This window comes from Mustela putorius, unplaced genomic scaffold (genome assembly GCF_011764305.1).
Source record: "Mustela putorius furo isolate JIRA1106 unplaced genomic scaffold, ASM1176430v1.1 tig00003909_pilon_pilon_pilon, whole genome shotgun sequence".
NCBI lineage: Eukaryota > Metazoa > Chordata > Mammalia > Carnivora > Mustelidae > Mustela > Mustela putorius.
This window is the reverse complement of record NW_025422057.1, coordinates 18876235-18897908: the sequence shown is the minus strand read 5'-3', so window position 1 is coordinate 18897908 and position 21674 is coordinate 18876235. Positions and strand designations below refer to the sequence as shown.

The window sequence follows — 21674 nt, the reverse complement described above, 5'->3', positions numbered from 1 at the left end:
CTCTGTCAAATAAATCTTAAAAAAAAAAAAAAAAAACAAATTCTGTGGAATAGAGGTTTAAATGTTGAGTAACTTCAGAAAACTTAAAATGTATTTATAACTTTCAGAAAAATCTTATATAGGATTTTGAAGTATCCTGAATGGTGAGAGCTTTTCCTATTGGTATATTTTATCATATTTCATTTTTTAAAAGATTTTATTTATTTATTTGACAGATACAGATCTTAAGTAGATCCACAGACACAGATCTTAAGTAGGCGGAGAGGCAGGCAGAGAGAGAGGAGGAAGCAGGCTCCCTGTTGAGCAGAGAGCCCAATGCGGGGCTCAATCCCAGGACCCTGGGATCATGACCTGATCCGAAAGCAGAGGATTTACCCCACTGAACCACCCGGGTGCCCCCATATTTCATTTTTTAACACTGTAATAGTATTATTTTTTCAATGACTAATTCATTGTGTACAAATTATATAGTTTTCTTTGATCTGAACAGACACTTTGAAATTGAAACCTCTTTGCCATTTTGTATTTATACACCTGATTTAAAGTGTGCTAGAAAATTATAGTTGAAAAAAATTATTGCAATAATTAATGATTATTTTGGTGCTGCTGTATACAATAGCTATGTGAATACTTGTTTTTAGGGTTATAAATGGGCATTATATCCCTGCTTCATTGAAGTGGGGTTGGTAAGAATATATTTTAAGAATATATTTAACATATAATTGCTTCTTTTCTGTACAGCCCAGTGTGATAGCTACTAACCATGTGTGACTACTGAGCGCTGGAAATGTGACTTGTCTGAAATGAGATATACTGTAGGTGCAGATGCATCCAGATTTTGAGACTTAGGATGAATGAAATACCTCATTAAATTTTATATTGACTACTCTGTGTTCAAAATCTATAACAGATCTTGAACAGTAGATTAAATCAAATATATTAAAATTAATTTCTCCTGTTTCTTTTTAATATGGATATTAGGAACTTTAAAATTACTTGTTTGGCTTGCGTTATATTTCTGTGAGACAGCATGACTCACAGACATGATGCCTCTGGCTAAAACTGCCTTAATATAAAGGACTGGTTCTTTAATACTTGGATGGGCCTTAAACAGACCTTTGCTATAAATTCTTCCTGAATCAAATAGTTCAAGTCAGACCAGTGTATTAATTTCAACTTCTACTTAGACCAGCTCTGTTTCTTTGGAGAAATAGGTTATTTGTTCTGACCTTCAGTTTTCTCAGGTTGTGTTAAACTGGGGTATAAATGCCCTCTCTATAGGTTTATCAGTAGGATTAAATGAGATTATAGTATATGTATGTCATGCTCGTAGCACTTACTTTGTATGTAACAAATGAAAATGTGCTAATATTGTCAATTTTGATTATGTCAGGCAGTGGACCATTAGTTGAAAATTTGAATGCTACTGTGATACTGGGAGTTACAGTGGTTACTACTGAGATGCCAGAGAATTTAGAAGGGGAATTAGTACACAGTGGAAAACAATTTTGAAGTCGCCACATTATGTACTCAAGTTTTTTATCTTTTGTATTTTGGTTTTCTTAAAGTCCGATCAGTGGTGGTTATGGAAACCTGAAACCTGAGCAAATATGGGGCACCTAGATGGCTTAGTCGGTTAAGTGGCCAACTTTTGATTTCAGCTCAGGTCATGATCTCAGGGTCCTGGGATTGAGCTCCACATTGGGCTCTCTGCTAGTGGGGAGTCTGCTTGACGATCTCTCCCCCTTTTCCATCTTGCACCCCCTACTAGTGTGTACACTTTGTTTCTCTCAAATGAGTCTTCAAAAAAAAAAAAAAGACTAGGTAAATATGAACAGCAAAATACAAAATAGTTGATGGAAACATGGGTTAAAAATTTAAGGTCTAATAGATAAAATATACCTAGATATGTTCTGCTGCAGTCATACAAACATATTTGAAAGGATATTAAAATAGCTGAAACTCGGTTGTGAAAAATATATTGAAATTGAATACTTCAGTACTCCAAGTGATAGTATAAAGCATTTTATTGTAATTTGCAGTCCTTTATCATCTGGGTGAGTTTAGTGGTTTTCCGTAATTATAGAATAATGAAAGCAGTATGTTACAGGTAGATGTTTAATGTTTTCTTCAACTGCCTGCTCTTGAAATTACATCTGACTTGTCTGATCTCTGGTCTTTTTTTTTCTCCTTCCTCTTACTCTTCCGCTTTTCTCTCTTTATGATCATTCCCATGTCCTGTCTCTTTAGCTGTCACTACTCTGCTCTAGCTCTGTATTTTTTACAGTTATAATCATCAGAGATTTAATTGTGGATTTGAATCCTGGCCACAGTCCATTTTAGATAATGTAATTTTTCCATGAAACATTTCTCTCTGTAAATTGAGGATAAACAGCTTTATTATAGAGCTTTGTGAAGATAAAGCTTTGTGAAAATAGAGATAAAGACCATGTATGTAAAGTGCCTGGCACAGAACCTGGTATCCAGTAGTAACAACAATGATGGTAATGACAAAGGAAGTTGCACTCCTGCTATGACAGTTACTGCTACTAGTAGTTGTAGTATATTTATGATGATGGTTGTGATGATGTGTCAAACTCACCCTCTAACTTCCTTAGTCTAAAAACTTTTTAAGACTACATTTTTAAGACTACATTTCATGCTGCTTCTGTTTAAAAGCTCTTTATTTTTTGAGTGTTGCTTGCTTATTTACCCCAAAATTTTACCCTTGATCTTTTCAGTTAGTGAATAAATTATTGTAACATTTTCTTTGCTGGTCTTTATTTTATACTTTCTTTTTTTCCTAATATATTCTGTATTTCTATGCTAAACTAATCCTTTCATTACTACCTGTGATACAAACCTAAGCTCTGACCCTTTGAATGTGAGTGGTCAGCAGTTACTCTGATGAGGTAAACAGGAGCAAGATTATGAAGGCTCTTAAGTTACAAGGTAATGAGTTTTAAACTTTCTTTTGACCCAATGGGAACATGGAGGCATGTTTTAGAAAATCAGTTTTCATGCAGTTTGGAGAATGGTTTGAAGATTGAAGGCACAAAGACTATTTAGGACACTAATGATGTAATTGGACTCTACTTAATGTTTGTTTTTTGATTACCACAATGTTCTTAACTTTTAGACTTTTTGTCAAGAATTACAAAGATTTCAACACATCTCTTTCTTACAGGTTGTTTTAATAAATTTTCAGTTTCAGCATATTATCTTAAAACAAGTTAAAGCCTATACACATAGACTTGACACAGTTTAATTACATGTAGGAAATGTAAAACCATTTGAGGGATTCAGTTCTGACTTGAATTAGCCATAATGAACGAAACTGTGGCCCAAGGGGAACTAATTTCAGCAGTTTACTGACTTAAGAAGTTTTACGAGCAAAGCCAGCTGTATTCATGCCATTGATCTCCACGGACATTTGAGTTGATAGTATGAATTATGCTCTGTTGGGTGCTGAGGGTACAGAGAAGTACAGATAAAGGCATGGTTCCTCTTTTGAGACTTATGACTTACTTGGAAAAGCAAGACTACTACATAAATTAGAAATAACAAAGTGGTTTGTTTCTTACGTGGTAAATGAACTGTGTGTGGGCATTAGTAGTATTGTGGCTAGAATTGTTAGAAAAGTTTTTATGGAGGAAATAAAACTTGAGTATATCCTAAAGGATACAATGGGACCATTGGAAACTCCAAATGTGTTGCTGTCTTTCAGGGAATAATGTATAAATCTTACATAGTCTGAAAGATTGTCAGAAGGTGATATGCAATATGAGTTGTTTGGATAAGTGAATTAGAGCTTTGAGAGCAAGCTTTATCCCCCTCCCCCCCAGGCTTTACATTTGAAAGCAGTGAATCCTTAGCAGTTAAGCTCAGTAATCATATGTGATCATTTATTTGTCAAATACCTTTCAGGCTCTTTGGATTAGTAATATTTCCTAAGTGTCTATAATTAATTAATGAGTTTTCTGGCAAGTTATTTAAACACTATCAGCCTTAGTTTCCTTATCTGTATTAATGATCTTTTTATGTAGTAAATAGATCTCAAACTTGTGGGTAAATGACAAAACATCCAGCACAGTGCCAGATAAATAAAAGTAGGAATTCTGTAAATATTAGTTTATCTTTCTTCTGTTCAAGATTGTTAGTATTTTCTTACTATTTCCAATTGCTTAACTCTCTTTGATCATAAAAGTCTAAAGGTTTCGTCTGTGGTTGTATATTAACATAGATTTTATTTCTAAACATAGGAGATTACGTGCTTTCATTAAACTTCGCTCATCAAAATGAACTTAGTTTACTTTCTGTGATAATGTGAAAATAATTGTTTTGTTGTCATTTATTAGATCAAATCATATAAATTATCAGTATGTCACTGTTACCTAAAAAATAGTAATTTCATGTGATTCAGCCTAATATAACATGATGATAACTGGTATAACATAAAGTACTTATGTAGAATTTTCTTTCTTCATTTTCCTCTTTAAGATCCTGATAATTTAAGCGACTCTCTCTTTTCTGGTGATGAAGAAAATGCTGGGACTGAAGAAATAAAAAATGAGATAAATGGAAATTGGATTTCCGCATCCTCCATTAATGAAGCTAGAATTAATGCCAAGGCAAAAAGGCGCCTGAGGAAAAACTCATCCCGGGACTCTGGCAGAGGCGATTCAGTCAGTGATAATGGAAGTGAAGCCCTTAGAAGTGGAGTAACTGTACCAACCAGTCCAAAGGGAAGGTTGCTAGATAGGCGATCCAGATCTGGCAAAGGAAGGGGACTACCAAAGAAAGGTTGGTGTATTCCAAGTACAAAGAAGCAAATAGAATACAATATGGCATGATACTTAAACTATGGTTTCCTTGTTCTAGGAATGTGAGAAATTTAAACATTGATAATGTAAGATTTTATGATTTGTATATATATTTACAAAGTAATAATCTGAGGACCATCCCACTTTTTCTTTAAGTTGAGTTTTTTTTCTGGAGGAGATTTTTCTCCTCCAGATTTCTTGAGCAGAACTTTATTATTTTCAGCAAAATACACGTGAATTTTTTGTACAGTTGTGAATTGTGCATTGTATTCTCTTTGCTTGAAAGTAGGGTCAGAAATTCATCCTACCTGGGGGACCTGGCTGGCTCAGTCAGTGGAGTATGTCACTCTTGATCTTGGAGTCATGAGTTTGAGCCCCATATGGCAGGTAGAGATTACTTAATAAATAAAAGTTAAAAACAATGCATTATATGTATTATCTAATGAATGTAATTATGCTCTTTGTTAAAAATATAGGATAAATATATATTGGATTGGTAATAAGTGAATCAGAATTTTAATGATTTCATAGATGGTTCCGAGTTCGTGTGTTCTTTTGTTCGTTTCTTTCTTTCTTTCTATTCATTCATTCATTCATTCAATTTAATTAAAAGATTTTATTTTTTAAGTAATCTCTATACCTAACATGGGGCTAAAACTTGCAACCCTGAGATCAAGAGTTGCATGCTTTACCAAGTAAGCCAGTGAGGAGCCCCCCAAGTACTCTCCCATTCTTTCTTGGATACTGGAGTGGAATGATCCTGTTTTTTTTTTTTTTTTTTCTTAAGATTATATTTATTTATTTTGAGAGAGAGAGAGCATGAGTAGAGGGAGAGGCAGAGGGAGAAAGAATCCTTGAGCAGACTCCCTGCTCATTGAGGACCTGGATGTCCCAGGACTCCAGGATCATGACCTGACTGAAGGTAGACACTTAACCGAGGCACCCCAGTAATGGTCTATTTTTTCACTGCTATATCAGAGTAATGACTAGCAGTTGTAGATACTTAAGTATTTGTTGATGAGGAATGTTAGCTTTGGTCTGTGGTAGGATTTTGATATAATTTGAAGATTTCACAGCTTCTGAATGGTGTGAACTTCAATTTATAGCCTAGGATTCTTGTTAAATGTTTTTGTGGTCAGTCAAAAACTGTTACTTTGTTGAATGGCTTTATAACCATTGGTTACATCAAAATGAATCCTAATAATCAGATTCTGCTTTGCTCTAGTCTTGATAGAAAAAACCCTCAAAAAAATTGGTGATACTGAGGAGTTCCTTAAAAATAATGTAATGTATTAAGCATTACACAAATATTTCAGTAAGTTTTATGTAGAAAAACCACTTTGAAAGTTGGAATTGTTAAACTTGGGCTGGTTACTTTGTAAACAGAGGTACAGAGAAATAATGATCAGTGCAGGTAATGCTTAAATAAATAATGTAATATATTAAGCATTACACAAATATTTCAGTAAGTTTTATGTAGAAAAACCACTTTGAAAGTTGGAATTGTTAAACTTGGGCTGGTTAGTTTGTAAACAGGTACACTCTGTAAACAGAGTGCAGGTAATGCTTAAATAGCTTAGTTATTTGTAGCATATTGCCAGTTGTCAAGTATAGTTTAATGTGTACTATTCTATTTAAAGGGTATTTGACTTTGAAACACTTAGAGTGGAAACTGTGCTTCTTTGTTAAGTAATTTCTCCCTTACTGACTTTCCTATACCACATCTTATTGGTTCAAAATACGTCTTTTTGTTTTGGTATTATGAAATGTCAAATAAAATTTAGAGCTCAGCTACATTAACACACCCCTTGGAGTCCCTGATACACATATTTTTCTGATCTTGTTTTGTTTCTGCTTTCATTTTAAAGCATCTGCCTTTTTAGTTTTAACTTTATAAGCTATTTCAACTTGATGTTTTAGAAATGGGTTGTAAAATATATAATATCTAATCACTACTGAAAAAGCAGTGATCCAAAAAAAAAAAAATGAGGTTTAAAGTATAATTCAACTGGAAAAAAAAGCTGGCATAGAAATTGAATGCAGTTTTTTAACTTATTTAATTAATATCTGAATATCTAAATTCAGTTAAAATTTATGAACTGAACTTTATGTTTTTTCTCAATTCTAAACTTTTTCAGGTGGTGCAGGAGGCAAAGGTGTCTGGGGTACACCTGGACAGGTCTATGATGTGGAGGAGGTAGATGTGAAAGATCCTAACTATGATGATGACCAGGTATCAATGTTTTACTTTATTTTTTTAGTCTGTAAGTTTTTTGACTTCTTGTCTGTAGTTTACTCATACATTTGTCAAATTATACATTCTATATCTATACTCCGTGCCTGTCAAATCATGTATATATGATTTATAGCATGTGTGTGTGTATAGATATACACATAACATGTGTGTATGTATATATAAACATTAGTATCTATGTCTAAATCATACATATACTCAGTCCTTTTGGACTTTAAGGTAAATTTAGGATTAGGAAATCAAATTAACTGATGATGATATATGTGTAATTTTCATTTCATTTCTGAAATGAGTCAAAAATAGTCTTTACAGATTTAGGATGATTGAATTTTAAAGTTTTTTTTTTTTTAGGTTTTATTTATTTGAGGCAGAGTTGGGGGTGGGGGCAGAGGGAGAAGCCAATTCCCTGCTGAGCGGGGAGCCCAATGTGGTCTTGATCTCAGGCCCCTGGGATCATTACCCGAGCTAAAGGCAGATGCTTAACCAACTAAGCCACTGAGGTGCCCCAAGTTGACTGTTTTTTTAAAAAATATTTATTTGTGAGAGAGAGAGGGAGAGACTGGGAAAGGAGCAGAGGGAGAGAATCTTCAAGCAGGCTCCCTGAGTGCAGAGCCCACCATGGGACTCAAACTCAAGACCTATGAGAGCCTGACCTGAGCTAAAATTGAGTCAGATGCTTAACTGACTGAGCCACTTAGGCACCCCTAAGTAGACTGTTTTTCAATAAATTCTGTTAATATAGTTTCTATAGTAATGATAATTGAGAAGAATATATATTCTTTTGAATATCATTAAAGAGTTAGTAGATATTAGGCTCCTTTTAAAATACTACTATTTAGGATGGTAACTCTGTGGTAAATTTTATTTTGGGAACATGCCTCTTTTTTCAATGTTAATAATGTAAATTTTGTTTTTCTTATGCTGTACCTTTTATTCCAATGACTTACACATTCCATAACTGGAAGCCTATATCTCCTACTCCCCTTCACCAGTCTTGCCCCTCCCCTCTGGTAACTTTCAGTTTGTTCTCTGTGTTTACAGGTCTGATTCTTTTTTATTTGTTTTTTTTTTCGATTCCACATGAGTGAAATTATCTGGTATTTGTCTTCCTCAGTCTTATTTCACTTAGGCTCATCCATGAGAATGTAAATTTTTAATAGATTTTATAGTGAACATATATATATTTATTTTTTAATGGAAAATTTTTAATTTATACAAAAGTGGGATAGTGTAATGAACATGCTTGTACTCCTCTCCCAGCTTTACCAACTTCAGTAATGGTCAATCTTGTTTAATCCTGTACCTCCATTTATTTTTTCTTTTGTATCACTCTACATGCACAACTCCCTCCCCGATTATTTTGAAACAAATCCTGGACATTATGACATATTTTTTAAAGTACTGTCTTGCAAGAGATAGTACATGGTGATGAGAATTTTAGACAGGAAATTATCAGGGTGTATGTTATATTGTTTTTATTCCATTTGATTGTATATACTTACCTATTTTAGCTAATTGTTGGACATGGAAGTACTCCCGAGAACAGGAAAAAATGTAGGATTCAGATACTATAGAATGATTGCAAAATACTCTAATCTTAACATATGGTCTTTTAAGTGTATGTTGTTAGAAACTAATCACAAGGTGCATATAACCCCTTCTGGGTGTTTTTGCAGAGGACAAAGGGATAGAAAATTGAGAGTAATCTTCCATTTTTGAAATTTTAGTTGAATATTGCTTTTCTTTAGAGATTTTTAAATTTATTTTTTAAAAATTTTTAAAAAATACTTTTATTTATTTACTTGAGAGTGAGAGAGAGAACATGAGTGGGGAGGAGAGAGGGAGAAGCAGGCTTATTGCCTGATGTGGGACTTGATCCCAGGACCCTGGCTGGGATCATGACCTGAGCGGAAAGAGAACTTGAGAGAGAACACAAGCAGGGAGATGGGGGGAACAAATTGAGAGGGAGAAGCCATCTCTCCATTGAGCAGGGAGCCAGATGCGGGGTTTGATTCCGAGGACCCCGAGGTCATGAGATCACGATCGGAGCTGAAGGTAGACACACTCAACCGACTGATCCACCCAGGTACCACCGTCCATTTTTTTTTTAAAGTGAGGTTTTAATGAGAATACTAGGTATGACCTATAGGAAGCCATGTTAAAGCTTTTTGGTCAATGAAGGATTGGTTTTGTGAGAGAGATAAAAAATTAACAAAATATCAGAGTTTGGGAGCAAGTCATATTTGCTGTGGTTAATGGTTCTAATCTCTGTTATTCATTTATTCAAACTTGTAAAAGAAGAGTGACATAGATTCTGTTTTAGTATCAGTGATCAAAACATGTAACATATCTTTTTCTTGCCCTGAATGAGGGTGGAATAAAAAATTGGTTGGAGGGGCACCTGGGTGGCTCAGTGGGTTAAAGCCTCTGCCTGCGGCTTGGGTCATGATCCCAAGGTCGTGATCGAGCCCCCTGCTTCCCCCTCTCTCTCTGTCTGCCTCTCTGCCTACTTGTGATCTCTCTCTCTGTCAAATAGATAATAAAATCTTAAAAAAATATATATAAAAAATAAAATTGGTTGGAGTATAAAGTCAGAATACAAAATTAAAAACAAAATTATATTTTATAGTTAATTTTTAAGTTGGAATATAAAAATATGTAATTTATATTTAAATTATAAGTCAGAATATAAAATTAAAAATACAGAATTTTAGGGGCACCTGGGTGGCTTAGTCAGTTAAATGTCCAACTCTTGATTTCGGCTCAGGTCATGATCTCACGGTTATGAGATCAGGCCTACATCAGGGTCTTGCTGGGCATGGAGCCTACTTAAGATTCCTCTCTCTGCCCCTCTCTGACCCTCCTTCCCCTCTCCCCATCCCGTGCTTGCTTACTCTCTGAAAAAAAAAGAAAAATTCAGTTCTTATGAATATTTTGTTCATTAATCTATAAACTCTTTATCTCCTTTCCCTTCTAGGAGAACTGTGTTTATGAAACTGTAGTTTTGCCTTTGGATGAAACAGCATTTGAGAAGACTTTAACACCAATCATACAGGAATATTTTGAGCATGGAGATACTAATGAAGTTGCGGTAGGTTTAAAATTACAAGTATGATTTATTTAATATAGGAAAGAAAACACCGTTAAAAGCAGAACATCAGATCCAAAATGATCTTGGATCACTGAATTAAGTTTCAGCATTTTCTTTGGTATAAATGAATTTCTAAGACATGGAGTAAAATTTCCTTAATACAGATTAGTTCTTTCCTATTTGGGATGTGATGAAGACTATATGCCATTTCTTTCCCTGAAAAATGGCACAGTAATATTTTAATAATTTTTGTAATTATATATTTTTGTAATTAAATTATATAAAATTATAATAGTTTTTAGCATCTATGGATTTTTTCAAACCTCTTCAGGGATCTTGGTTAAAAAATGTCTGATTTAGTTCTGTGTTTTGGATGTTTATTTCCATGCTCAGGATTAAGATAAAATTTATCTTTGTGTTATGTCCAAGAAAGAGAACACGGATATAAAGATTTGAATAAGAATGTATACAGAAACCAAGAGAGCCAAAAGGAATCTTTCTCTTTTTTTAAAATTGCAACTCTTTAAAAGGCTTTTACATTTAGACTCTTATACTTCAGACTGGCTTTCTTGGTTTGTCTGATACCATGAGGTCTGATATACTTAGATTTGTAGGACTTAAATATGAAACAAATATTTGTTCAGTGCATACCATGTGAAGGAATTTGTAATAGGTGATTCCTTTATGAAGCTTAGTCAGGGAAGTGATATATATAACGTGAAGCCTTCTGTTGTAGAGGAAGAGCTTCAGTCCTGTAAGGGTAGACTATTAAAATCCTATCTACCTAGCATGGGACTAGACGTATACTATGTATTTATTAACTGAGTAGTACTATAAGCAGAGTGTTAGGGAAACATAAAATAGAGAGTAATAGAAAAGATGATTCTGAGTTTATATAAGAATGACTAGAAGCTTGACAGGGCAAGATGGTTGAAGAGTTTTCCAGAGAGAAATATCTTATTTAAAAGCAGTGAGTTAGTGGCATCTGGGTAGCACAGTTGTTAAGCGTCTGCCTTGGGCTCAGGTCATGAGCCCCACGTGGGGCTCCTTACTTGGTGGGAAGCCTGCTTCTCCCTCTCCCACTCCCCCTGCCTGTGTTCCCTCTCTCGCTGTGTCTCTCTCTGTCAAATAAATAAATCTTCCTTAAAAATAATAAATAAAAGCAATGAGTTGTTCAAGCACTGTCCAGGAAAGAGGAAATTCAGTGGGAAGAGACTGCTAACAAAGACACCAGTTAGGTGGCTATGAAAATAGTTTGGCACCCTTTTAGTAGTATAACATGGTTTAAGTACCCTGAGTATTTAAACCTGGCATCCTGTAAGTAAAAAGAAAGGTTCTCTAAGTAACTGAGTTAGAAGTTAGCTTGTAGGGTCAACTGACTATTTCACTTTCAACTTGGCCACTCCAGTTACGTCCTCAGTAAATACTTAATTTTGCTTTGGGTATGATGACAATACCTCCCTGAAAGGGTTGAGTCTTAAATAAGATAATAAAAACTAAAGTGGCTTTTAAAATGCTTGCTACATTATATACAGTAGTTAGTATTAGCAGCTGCTATTACATTTTTAATAGGAAATTTCAACTTAATCCCAGCATTTAAAGAAATAATTCCACTTAAAAACAGTAGTTTAAGATCTCCTTTTAAACTTTATATGAACAGTATAAACTATGGTGGGAAGAGAAAACTGAGTGAAAGTAGAGTATAAACAATTATGATAATGTAAAATGAATCTCACCAAAAATATTCATAGACGAATATTCCTGAAAATTAGGAACATCTGATAGGCTCAGTTGGAAGGGTACGTGACTCTTGATCTTGGGGTCCTCAGTTTGAGTCCCATGTTGGGTATAGAGGTTACTTAAATAGAAAAAATTTAAAAAATTATAAGATGCAAGGTTAATTAATTCCTAACAACAAACTTATTTGCAATGTATAGTTTAATTGTTTTAAGTATAATTCACATTCTTCGTTCAGTGATGTTCAGATAGTAAAAGCTTGACAGAGTTAATCAATATCTAATTTTATATGCACAGAAAGATGTGTTTGTTCTAGCCTACAAAATTTGACTGCTTATCTTACTATTTCCAAAGGGGAAAAAGGTAAGGATATATGGATAAAATGTTGAATTTTTGAAACTAAAGTTATATTGAATTAAAGGCAGTGATATATACTTTTTAGTTTTTTTTGTTTTGTTTTTTTGTTTTTTTGTTTTTTAAATAGGAAATGCTGAGAGATTTAAATCTTGGTGAAATGAAAAGTGGAGTACCAGTGTTGGCAGTGTCCTTGGCATTGGAGGGAAAGGCTAGTCATAGAGAAATGACATCTAAGCTTCTTTCTGACCTTTGTGGGACAGTAATGAGCACAAATGATGTAGAAAAATCATTTGACAAATTATTGAAGGATCTACCTGAATTGGCATTGGATACTCCTAGAGCACCACAGGTTTGTATGACTCTTCTTTTTATTCATTCTCTCCCCCACTACACTTCCAATTATAGACATAATACATGCTCCTAGGAAATTTTAGTAGATAAAGAGGACGAAATGGCCCATATTTTTTACCACACAAAAATAACCCTCTGACATTTTAGTGTATTTTTGTCTAGCTGTTCTTCTTTTCTTTTTCTTTTTCAAATGTAGTTTTCATCATACTGTAATTTTATATCCCACTTTCTACCCATGCTCTGTATAGTTTATAGGTCATTTTGTTTTTGCTGTCTGTATATTTTCTGTTACATGTGGTTAAGCTGTTATATGAGCTGGGATTTTAAAAATATGTAGATTGTTGTAATTGAAGATTGAATTGGCTTAACTGATATTTTCTGTTCCCTTTTGTAGTTTTGTGGGTAAACAATTAGAAAATTAATGATTTATGTTTCTGTTTAGATTTTGTCCTCAAAGTCTTATACTTTTATTAGATTTAATACATGCTGATACTATAATGTGACTTTCTGGTTTGAAATTGAAAATGTGTGAAATCGTTGGTATTTACTTAAACAACTTTTAAATCAAGGTAGGAGCACTTTACTTAAATGTTAATTTAGGAATAGAGTATAGGTAGTTTAATTTCTAACTGCTTTTTCTGTTACACTTTTCTTTGACGGACAGTAGTCTTTATAAGGTATTGAGCAGTTATTCAGACGTGGACTTTTTTTTCTTTTTGTAGCAGTACTCTTATATTTAAGAAATGATTACTTAAATACATATTATGGCATTTTTGAAAAATAAATGTCAAAAGGAAGCAAGGCCGGCAAAAATAACAACTTTTAACATTTTGGTGTTAAATCTCTTTTACTTTCTATGGGTATATATCAATGTATTTTTTTTTTATATCCTTGCATTTTAATGAATTACATTGTATATTCTAATTTATAAACTTGATTTTTCTTAAAACCATAAAATGTAAACGCATTTCCTAATGGCCATATAATGTACCATCTTATGTATCTATCCTTTATTCTTGGACACTAAAGTCGTTTCCAATTTTTTAAGAAATAATGCTATGAAAAGGAGTACTTTGCTGGTTCCGTCTGTGGAGCATAAGACTCTTGGTCTCAGGGTCATGAGTTCAGGCTCCCACATTGAGTGTGGAGCCTGCTTTAACAAAAACAGCAACAAAAATAAGTAATGCTATGAAATACTTTCAGACAGAAATTTCTACACAAAGTTTCCACCATATAATAAATTCTTTTAATCAGTTTTTGAGAACACCTAGTCCCATTTTTTTGGTTTGTTCTCTTGAATTTAGGCCATTGGCTTAACAAGTAATTTTGATGATACACTGTTTTCAGGCAGTGTGCAAAGGTGTTGGGGGATTAGAATGGAGCAATGTGCCCCTGCCCATAGTACTCATCTTGAAGGGTAAGATGTGGGAGTGTATGCTGAGCATAACTAGCAGGTGCTAAGTAGATGTCTTTGAATATTCCCATATATCTTAGATATTGACTATGTAGTTCAGCCATTCTTCATCATTTATGTGTTTAGAAATTGTGTCCTGTAAAGGTTCATTTTAGATTTTTTTATATAGATTTTTTTTTCTTATTGTAGTTGGTGGGCCAGTTTATTGCTAGAGCTGTTGGAGATGGAATTTTATGTAATACCTATATTGATAGTTACAAAGGAACTGTAGATTGTGTACAGGCTAGGTAAGTAAATTAATTTTTCTACTTAGAATTTTGAAAGGGGAAAATTCTGCAGGATTTTATTGAAATGACATTTGAATTACTCAGACATTGCAGATCTCTGTCATTTGTGTGCATTCTCTGCTGCTAAAACAAAATTGAGATTGTTGACAGCTATAACAGGAAGAGGACAGTACTATAATGTAGAAGTTGGGGATTTTAGCTAAACCACTTAGCTACTACCTTTATGTCACACACCACTCTTCTCTGGGCCTCAGTTTCCTTATTTATAAAATGGAGGGATTGGACTGAGAATGTTTAAGATCTGCCCAAGTTTTCATTCAGGAATTGCATTCTGTAACTATTTAATACTCTAGTAAAATGGACAGTATTAACAAAGGAGCCCATTTTCAATTTTATTTTATATTTATTTGCTACAGCAATATTAGGAAATGTTTTTTATTCTTGTTCTTTGGTATAATTAATTTTAAGCTAAATGTAATATTTGGGAGTCATCCTGTATGATTTTTATAACTTTCTGGAAACTTCGATTTGGTCTTAGCCATGTGTTAGGTTTTCTCAGGTGTAGGTGTTAATTTTCCTAGGACTACTCAGATCAGAGTGGAGTGGTTTCCCTGGTGGAAATGCATAGATCCATAGAGGTTAAGTTTTATGCAAAATGTTTCTCTTCAGTTAGATGAATTATTTTGTAATAAGGTTAGATTTCTTTTGACTAGAAAAGAAAAAAAGTATGAGAATATTAACATGAAAAGCAAATTTTCTTTTTTTTTGCTCCCAACTTTTTATTTTAAAAAGTAGTTTTTTAAAAAGACTTTTGAATTTTAGGTTTCTTTTAGGTTACGTGAAAGCTTTTAGGTCAGCCTCAATCATGTCCAAGTTGCCAAAGTTATTTATTGTTGTTATTATTATTATTTTTTTTTTGGTAGAGCTGCTCTGGACAAGGCTACTGTACTCCTGAGTATGTCTAAAGGTGGAAAGCGCAAAGACAGTGTGTGGGGTTCTGGAGGTGGGCAGCAGTCTGTTAATCACCTTGTTAAAGAGGTAACAACTACTGGGTATTGTCTTTAATTTAATTTACATGTATTTCTCTAGGGGAGTAAACTATACCCTCTAGCTGGTATTTTTGCAGACAAAAATTAAGTTCAGGGGCACCTGGGTGGCTCAGTGGGTTAAAGCCTCTGCCTTCGGCTCAGGTCATAATCCCAAGGTCTTGGGATCGAGCCCTGCATTGGGCTCTCTGCTCAGCAGGGAGCCTGCTTACCTTTCTCTCTCTTTCTGCCTGCCTCTCTGCCTACCTATGATCTCTGTCAAATAAATAAATAAAATCTTAGAAAAAAAAATTAAGTTCAGTCTTGAAGCTACAAATGGAAAATTGGATAACCTTTATATATTTGGCTTTATACTCTGGTGCTTTAAATTATACATGAATTATATAATTCATTATTAAATTTTTAAGGTTTCCCTAACTTAAAAATAAGACTGAGTTAAGTTAAAAGGGCTTTCATAAGAAGGCTATGTTTGAACCTCAAAGGAATGCCTGAAGTCTTATATTGGTTTTTAAAATTTTTCAAATACTGTGAATTTAGTTATTCAGTAAATAACTACATTTTTAAATGAGTGGCTTGAAACTGAATACCGTAAGATCATAAGTTATGAGTTATGAACACTAGAGTAGAACAGAGTGGTGGATTTTTCTAAGGAAGGTCACTACCTATATGCATGCTTTAAAAGTAAAAATAATTGAGATGCCAGATTTATTCTCTATGGATCTTTTTTTTTTTTAAAGATTTTATTTATTTATTTGACACAGGGAGAGAGAGAGAGAGATCCCAAGCAGGCAGAGAGAGAGAGAGAGGCAGAAGCAGGCTCCCTGCTGAGCAGAAAGCCCGATGTGGGGCTCAATCCCAGGACCCTGGGATCATGACCTGGGCTGAAGGCAGAGGCTTAACCCACTGAGCCACCCAGGTGCCCCTCTATGGATCTTTTTTTTCTGGTAATAAAGTAATGTTCTATAACTGTAAGCCAGAAAAAGTATTTAATCTTACTTGCAGATGGTTAAGAAAATTAGAAGATTTATAGCTCATGTGCTTCTGATTTTTTAGTATAATCTTTTCATGTGACTATAGTTTCGGTATTTAATCTTTTAATGATATGTGTACCTAGTTTGGGGTTTAAGGAGCTGAAAGTACAGATTTTTGACCAGTTTGCTTTTATATATCTTAAAGTAGGCAAGTTGGGGTTTGTAATGTCATGACTGCAACATCTGCTTTTAAAAATTTTTTCAAGTTGGAAAGATTGAGCTGTAAACGCAGTCAAGATACCAAAACATTTTGACAAGAAAATGACATAAAAGGCATCTAAGTGGGAGAGGAAGAAATAAAACTATCTCTATTCCCAGATGACATGATCTATATCTATATACAGGAAATCTGAATGAATCTATAAAAAAACAAAAAACCAACTGTCAACTAATAAATGAATTCAGCAGGGTTGTAGGGTATAAGATCAATATACAGTATTCAGTTCTAGTTCTGTACACTAGCAATGAATGATATGAAGTGAAATTAGGAAACAATTGCTTTTACAATAGAATAAAAAATATTAATATACTTAGGAATAGATTTAACAAGAGAAATATTATTCTTATATACCAACAACTATAAAACATTGTTGCAATAAATTAAGACCTAAATAAATAAAAAGCTATCCAGATAACCTATATTTATGGATTGAAAGATGTAAGATTGTTAAGATGGTAATACTGAGGGCACCTGGCTTTCTCATTTGGAGGAACTTGCAATTCTTGATCTCAGGGTTGTGAGTCTGAGCCTCATGTTGGGGTAGAGATTACTTAAAAAAAAAAAAAAAAAGATGGTAATACTACCCCAAAATCATTATTTTGAGAAACTGTCAAACTATTTTATATGAATTATCTCAAGCAAAAAACTTTCAAGATAAAAACCAAAGTAAAACTGCCAATATGAGTTTCAGGATTGCATTATTTGGATATTCATTTATTTTTACCTGGAAGGATGAGTTGGACAAAGAGGACTTTTAGAAATGTATACACATGTTTATAATTTATCATTCTCAAAAAAATGCATTGAACATAATGGGAAACATTTAAATACTTAAAGTTGCATAACAAAGTTACAAAACTCTAAATGATACAATCTATTAAATATATTAATTTACATTTATAAAGTAAAAACACTTCAAATGCCATGCTTTAAATATTTACTTTTCTAAAGCAGGATAATAGGAATTATTCATTAGGATGTATTCTATTGATCAAATTTTACTTGACCTTTCATGAAAGTACATTACAGAAGTTGCAGTCAAAGATACTTAAATGAGATTATTTAATTCAGTCAGTCAATATTCATTGATTTTGTACTAGGTGCAAAAGTGATTTTAAAAGGCAGTGTATAGGGAAGAACATTCTTGTTGAAGTTCTTTTGCTGGAAAACTTTTCCTCCTTCTCTCTGGAGTCATAGAGATTTATTTAAACAAGAAAGTCAAGTCTTGCTGCTTTAGCTACAACTAGAAGCTGAATTACTGATGAATGTTTTAGATAATTGGTTTCAAATCTTTAGCTGTAGAGAAAAGAGAGAGTATATACATTTTGCTCCGTCTCGTAAAGCTCTATTATCACTTATTTTTTGGCTGCCAGTGCACTACTAAGGTCATCCTGATGGAAGTGAAAGTTTGTGATAGTTCATTAAAAATCCCATCTTGAGACTTTCAGTCAGTGCCCTCTAGTGGTCTTTAACATCCCTTGTTTTACAGTGAACATTGAAGCATTATGGTCCCAACTCAGGCCATGTACATCTTGAGTCTATTCCTAGATCTCAGTGATTATTAAGACACACTAAAGTACTGCATTTTCTTTATAATTATGAACTACTTAAAAATTGAGGGTGTATTTTTTTTGTGTGTGAATAAGTCATACTTTTAATTTTCAGAAGTGAAAATGACAAGGGGCTACTTGCCTTTGGAAAAGGCATTAAAGAATATTGGGGTAATAAGCTTTCAGTCTCATAGAGACAGTAATAAGACTCAGTTATCACACAGCTCTCAAAGTCCAATTAAATAATATGCTTTTAAGTAAAACAACAAAACAAAATAAAACAGAGTTACACAGAATCCACGAGGTGGTATTTGAAGAAGAAAAAGGAAAATCTGGAAATTCACATACTGAGAGTGCTCTATTGAAATCAAAGAAGCCCAAATCCCAAGGCAGGGTATCCAAGGTAAAATCAGTCTGCTCCCAACCATCCGAGGAAAAGAGACGGTGCAACTGCTACCTTGTATGAATAGCCATTTCTGGGATTCCTTTTCCTCTTTCCCATCTGCTGGCTGAATGGAAAGGACTACATTTCGGCAAGATACAGGCTTGAGAAAACCAACTTCATTTCCAGTAAAACGTGTTTCACTGCCACCAAAATTCTTACAAGTTATGTTGGGTGCTGGAAAACAAGGAACATGAGCTGTGTAGTTTGTACAGTAAACTGGTACTTGTGTAGCATCATTTAGTTTTGGATCTTTATTAATACATTACTCCAGTTTGAGGTTCTTGCACTTAAGTGTCTCCTCCATACTGGTGGTGGCGATGGCAGCAGCTCTCCAAGGTCCTGTGGTGACTGGTGACTGACATGAACCACAGGACACATAGGAGCCAGGTGGCCACGGTTTTTGGAGCAGCTGGCCCAGAGGACCAGGTGGCTGCCATCAGGGGTTTACTTTTTAATTATTAAAAAAAATTTGTCATGATAGTGTTGTTTCGAGTCTATATGTTCTTACACAGCTATTTGTGACCTGCTTTGAGAATAAGTAAATCCTATAGACAAAAAGCACAGATTTTTTTTTTTTCTTAAATTAGGAATTCTAGGGGCACCTTGGTTGCTCAGTCAGTTAAGTCAGTTAAGTCAAGTCAGACTCTTGGTTTTGGCTCAGGTCCTGCTCTGGCAGTTGTGTGATGGAGCCCCACCTCGGGCTCCGTGCTTGGTTGGTGTGGAGTCTGCTTCAGAATCTTCATCTCTCTCCCTCCCCCTCTGCGCACACATGTGTGCTCTCTCTAAAAATGAATGAATAAAATCTTTAAGAAGTAAATAAAAACTAAGAATTCTAACATATCTCAATTTTTAAATTTAATAGATTGATATGCTGCTGAAAGAGTATTTACTCTCTGGAGACATATCTGAAGCTGAACATTGCCTTAAGGAACTGGAAGTACCTCATTTTCACCATGAGCTTGTATATGAAGTAAGATTACTTTGACATTCCACAGAGAATTATTAAGTGTTCCTTTTTGCACTATAGTAACTTAATGCTTCTTCAATAGCATATCTTTTTTTCTAAATTTTAATATTAAGGGAGTAAGTTGTTTTTAATTTCTTATAGTGATTATAATTACATGTCAGACAAAAGGAATCTGATATATTTTAGGAGCAGTTTCTTTATATGAATTAATGACCAAAGATTCATTCATTCATTCAATTTTTAGGCCATTGTAATGGTTTTAGAGTCAACTGGAGAAAGTACATTTAAGATGATTTTGGATTTATTAAAATCTCTTTGGAAATCTTCTACCATTACTCTGGACCAAATGAAAAGAGTAAGTATAACATTATTTTGCATAATTTTTAGGCTTAAATATATAATACTTTAAATGTATAATGATTGAATAAAGATTATGAATTGTCAATGAAATTTTCTTTCAGGTATGTTTAATAATACTATGCCTGTAGTTGTTTTTTTTTGTTTTGTTTTTTTAAATGGTTGTGATTATGTTTGACCCGTTGTAGCCATTTCTTGAAAGTATCTCTTCAGTGGGTTTTTTAAAGATGCGATTGTTCTTACTCAAGAGTTCTACTTTTTTTTCTCTTAAGATTTTATTTATTTATTTGTCAGAGACAGAGGGAGAGAGAGCGAGCGAGCACAGGCAGACAGAGAAAGGCAGGCAGAGGCAGAGGGAGAAGCAGGCTCCCTGCCGAGCAAGGAGCCCGATGTGGGACTCGATCCCAGGACCCTAGGATCATGGCCCGAGCTGAAGGCAGCTGCTTAACCAACTGAGCCACCCAGGCGTCCCAAGAGTTCTACTTTTAAGATATGAGAAGTTCTGTTTTATATCTAGAAACAACATTAACATGATCTTTTAACAAATACACTTTCATTTATTCCTATTTAAAATAGTGAAGTTCTTACTTACCTTGTATTTTTTCTAAAAAATATTTTATTTATTTATTTGACAGAAATGCAGTGAGAGAGGGAACACAGGCAGGGGCAGAGGGAGAGGAAGAAGCAGGCTTCCTGCCTGTGTGGGGCTCAATCCCAGGACCCTGGGATCACGACCTGAGCCCAAGGCAGATGCTTAATGACTGAGTCACCCAAGGCGCCCCTTGCCTTGTATTTTTAAAAAGTAATAAATGTATATAGAGAAGTAGATGAAGAAATGTGTCCAGTGTCTGATATCTGCCTAAACTCTCTTGAGAGAACAATTTTAGAGAAAACATTCTATAACAAACATACCTGCTGTCTGTACTTTCCAAGGATCAGATCTGATTTCAGTCTAATTTTGTGAAGAGTTAAGGCCTTAAATGTAGCTTGATGACAGTGATAGGTATGGCATTATGTATTTCATATGGGCTAACATTCTATATATAATTTTGTTTTAGGGTTATGAGAGAATTTACAATGAAATTCCAGACATTAATCTGGATGTTCCACATTCATACTCTGTGCTTGAGCGATTTGTAGAAGAATGTTTTCAGGCTGGAATAATTTCCAAACAACTCAGAGATCTTTGTCCTTCAAGGTAATACTTTATTACTTCTTTTACATAAGATACTGGCTAAGTGCTTGGAAGGCTTAGCTAATTTTCTGTCATTCCAGAAGAATTCTGGAATTCTGTCAGAAAAATAACATCTCCCCTAAAGCTACTTAGGAGTGAAAATCATCTGTTTTGAGTTTATGGAAAAATGGGCAAAACTTATTTTGCAAAACTATACATGCCTACTTCATGAAGCCCTTGTTCACTGGAAGGAATCTAACTTTGTGTAGTAGTTCTGTGTACGAGGCTGTGTTCTATGTACTTGAAATATTATTTTAGAGTAGATATTAACACCAGTTAGATAAGAAAATTGAGGTTTAAGAAAGTGTGTGGTATACTTTTCCTAAAGTCACACATTAATAGAGGCCAAGGATGAATCTAGACCTTCCCTGGCTCAAAGATCTAGGCTCATTCCTGAACTCCATGTAGCTTCCTTTTTCTCCTTCACGGAATGGAGAATTAAGTCTAATTGAATCTTACCTCATTGGAAAGTGGATGTGTGTGATTCTTTGGAGATAATATATTTGTACT

General features: G+C 34.2%; 2 protein-coding genes across 8 annotated transcripts in view; one reads left to right on the top strand and one right to left on the bottom strand.

Annotated features, from left to right (window-relative positions):
- Positions 1-21674, bottom strand: part of BBIP1 (BBSome interacting protein 1) — a 44680-nt gene that overhangs the window by 5485 nt on the left and 17521 nt on the right. The window contains exons 1-2 of one of the 5 annotated variants that reach the window (XM_045068802.1): positions 18619-18780; positions 11905-12026 (exon numbers count right to left, since the gene is read on the bottom strand). The gene's annotated coding sequence lies outside the window, so the exon portion shown is untranslated. Of the gene's footprint in view, positions 1-11795; positions 12027-18394; positions 18781-21674 lie in introns of those variants that run through there. The other 4 variants (XR_200309.3, XR_006603164.1, XM_045068803.1 and 1 more) reach the window with 4 other exon arrangements.
- PDCD4 (programmed cell death 4) overlaps positions 1-21674 on the top strand; it is a 29469-nt gene that overhangs the window by 5638 nt on the left and 2157 nt on the right. For 2 of the 3 annotated variants that reach the window (XM_004763856.3, XM_004763855.3), the window contains exons 3-11: positions 4501-4803; positions 6962-7056; positions 10055-10168; positions 12390-12611; positions 14217-14314; positions 15238-15352; positions 19469-19576; positions 19818-19928; positions 20989-21128. In XM_004763856.3, coding sequence (XP_004763913.1) covers positions 4501-4803; positions 6962-7056; positions 10055-10168; positions 12390-12611; positions 14217-14314; positions 15238-15352; positions 19469-19576; positions 19818-19928; positions 20989-21128 — 1306 coding nt within the window. The remainder of the gene's footprint in view (positions 1-4500; positions 4804-6961; positions 7057-10054; positions 10169-12389; positions 12612-14216; positions 14315-15237; positions 15353-19468; positions 19577-19817; positions 19929-20988; positions 21129-21674) is intronic. The other variant, XM_045068801.1, reaches the window with a different exon arrangement.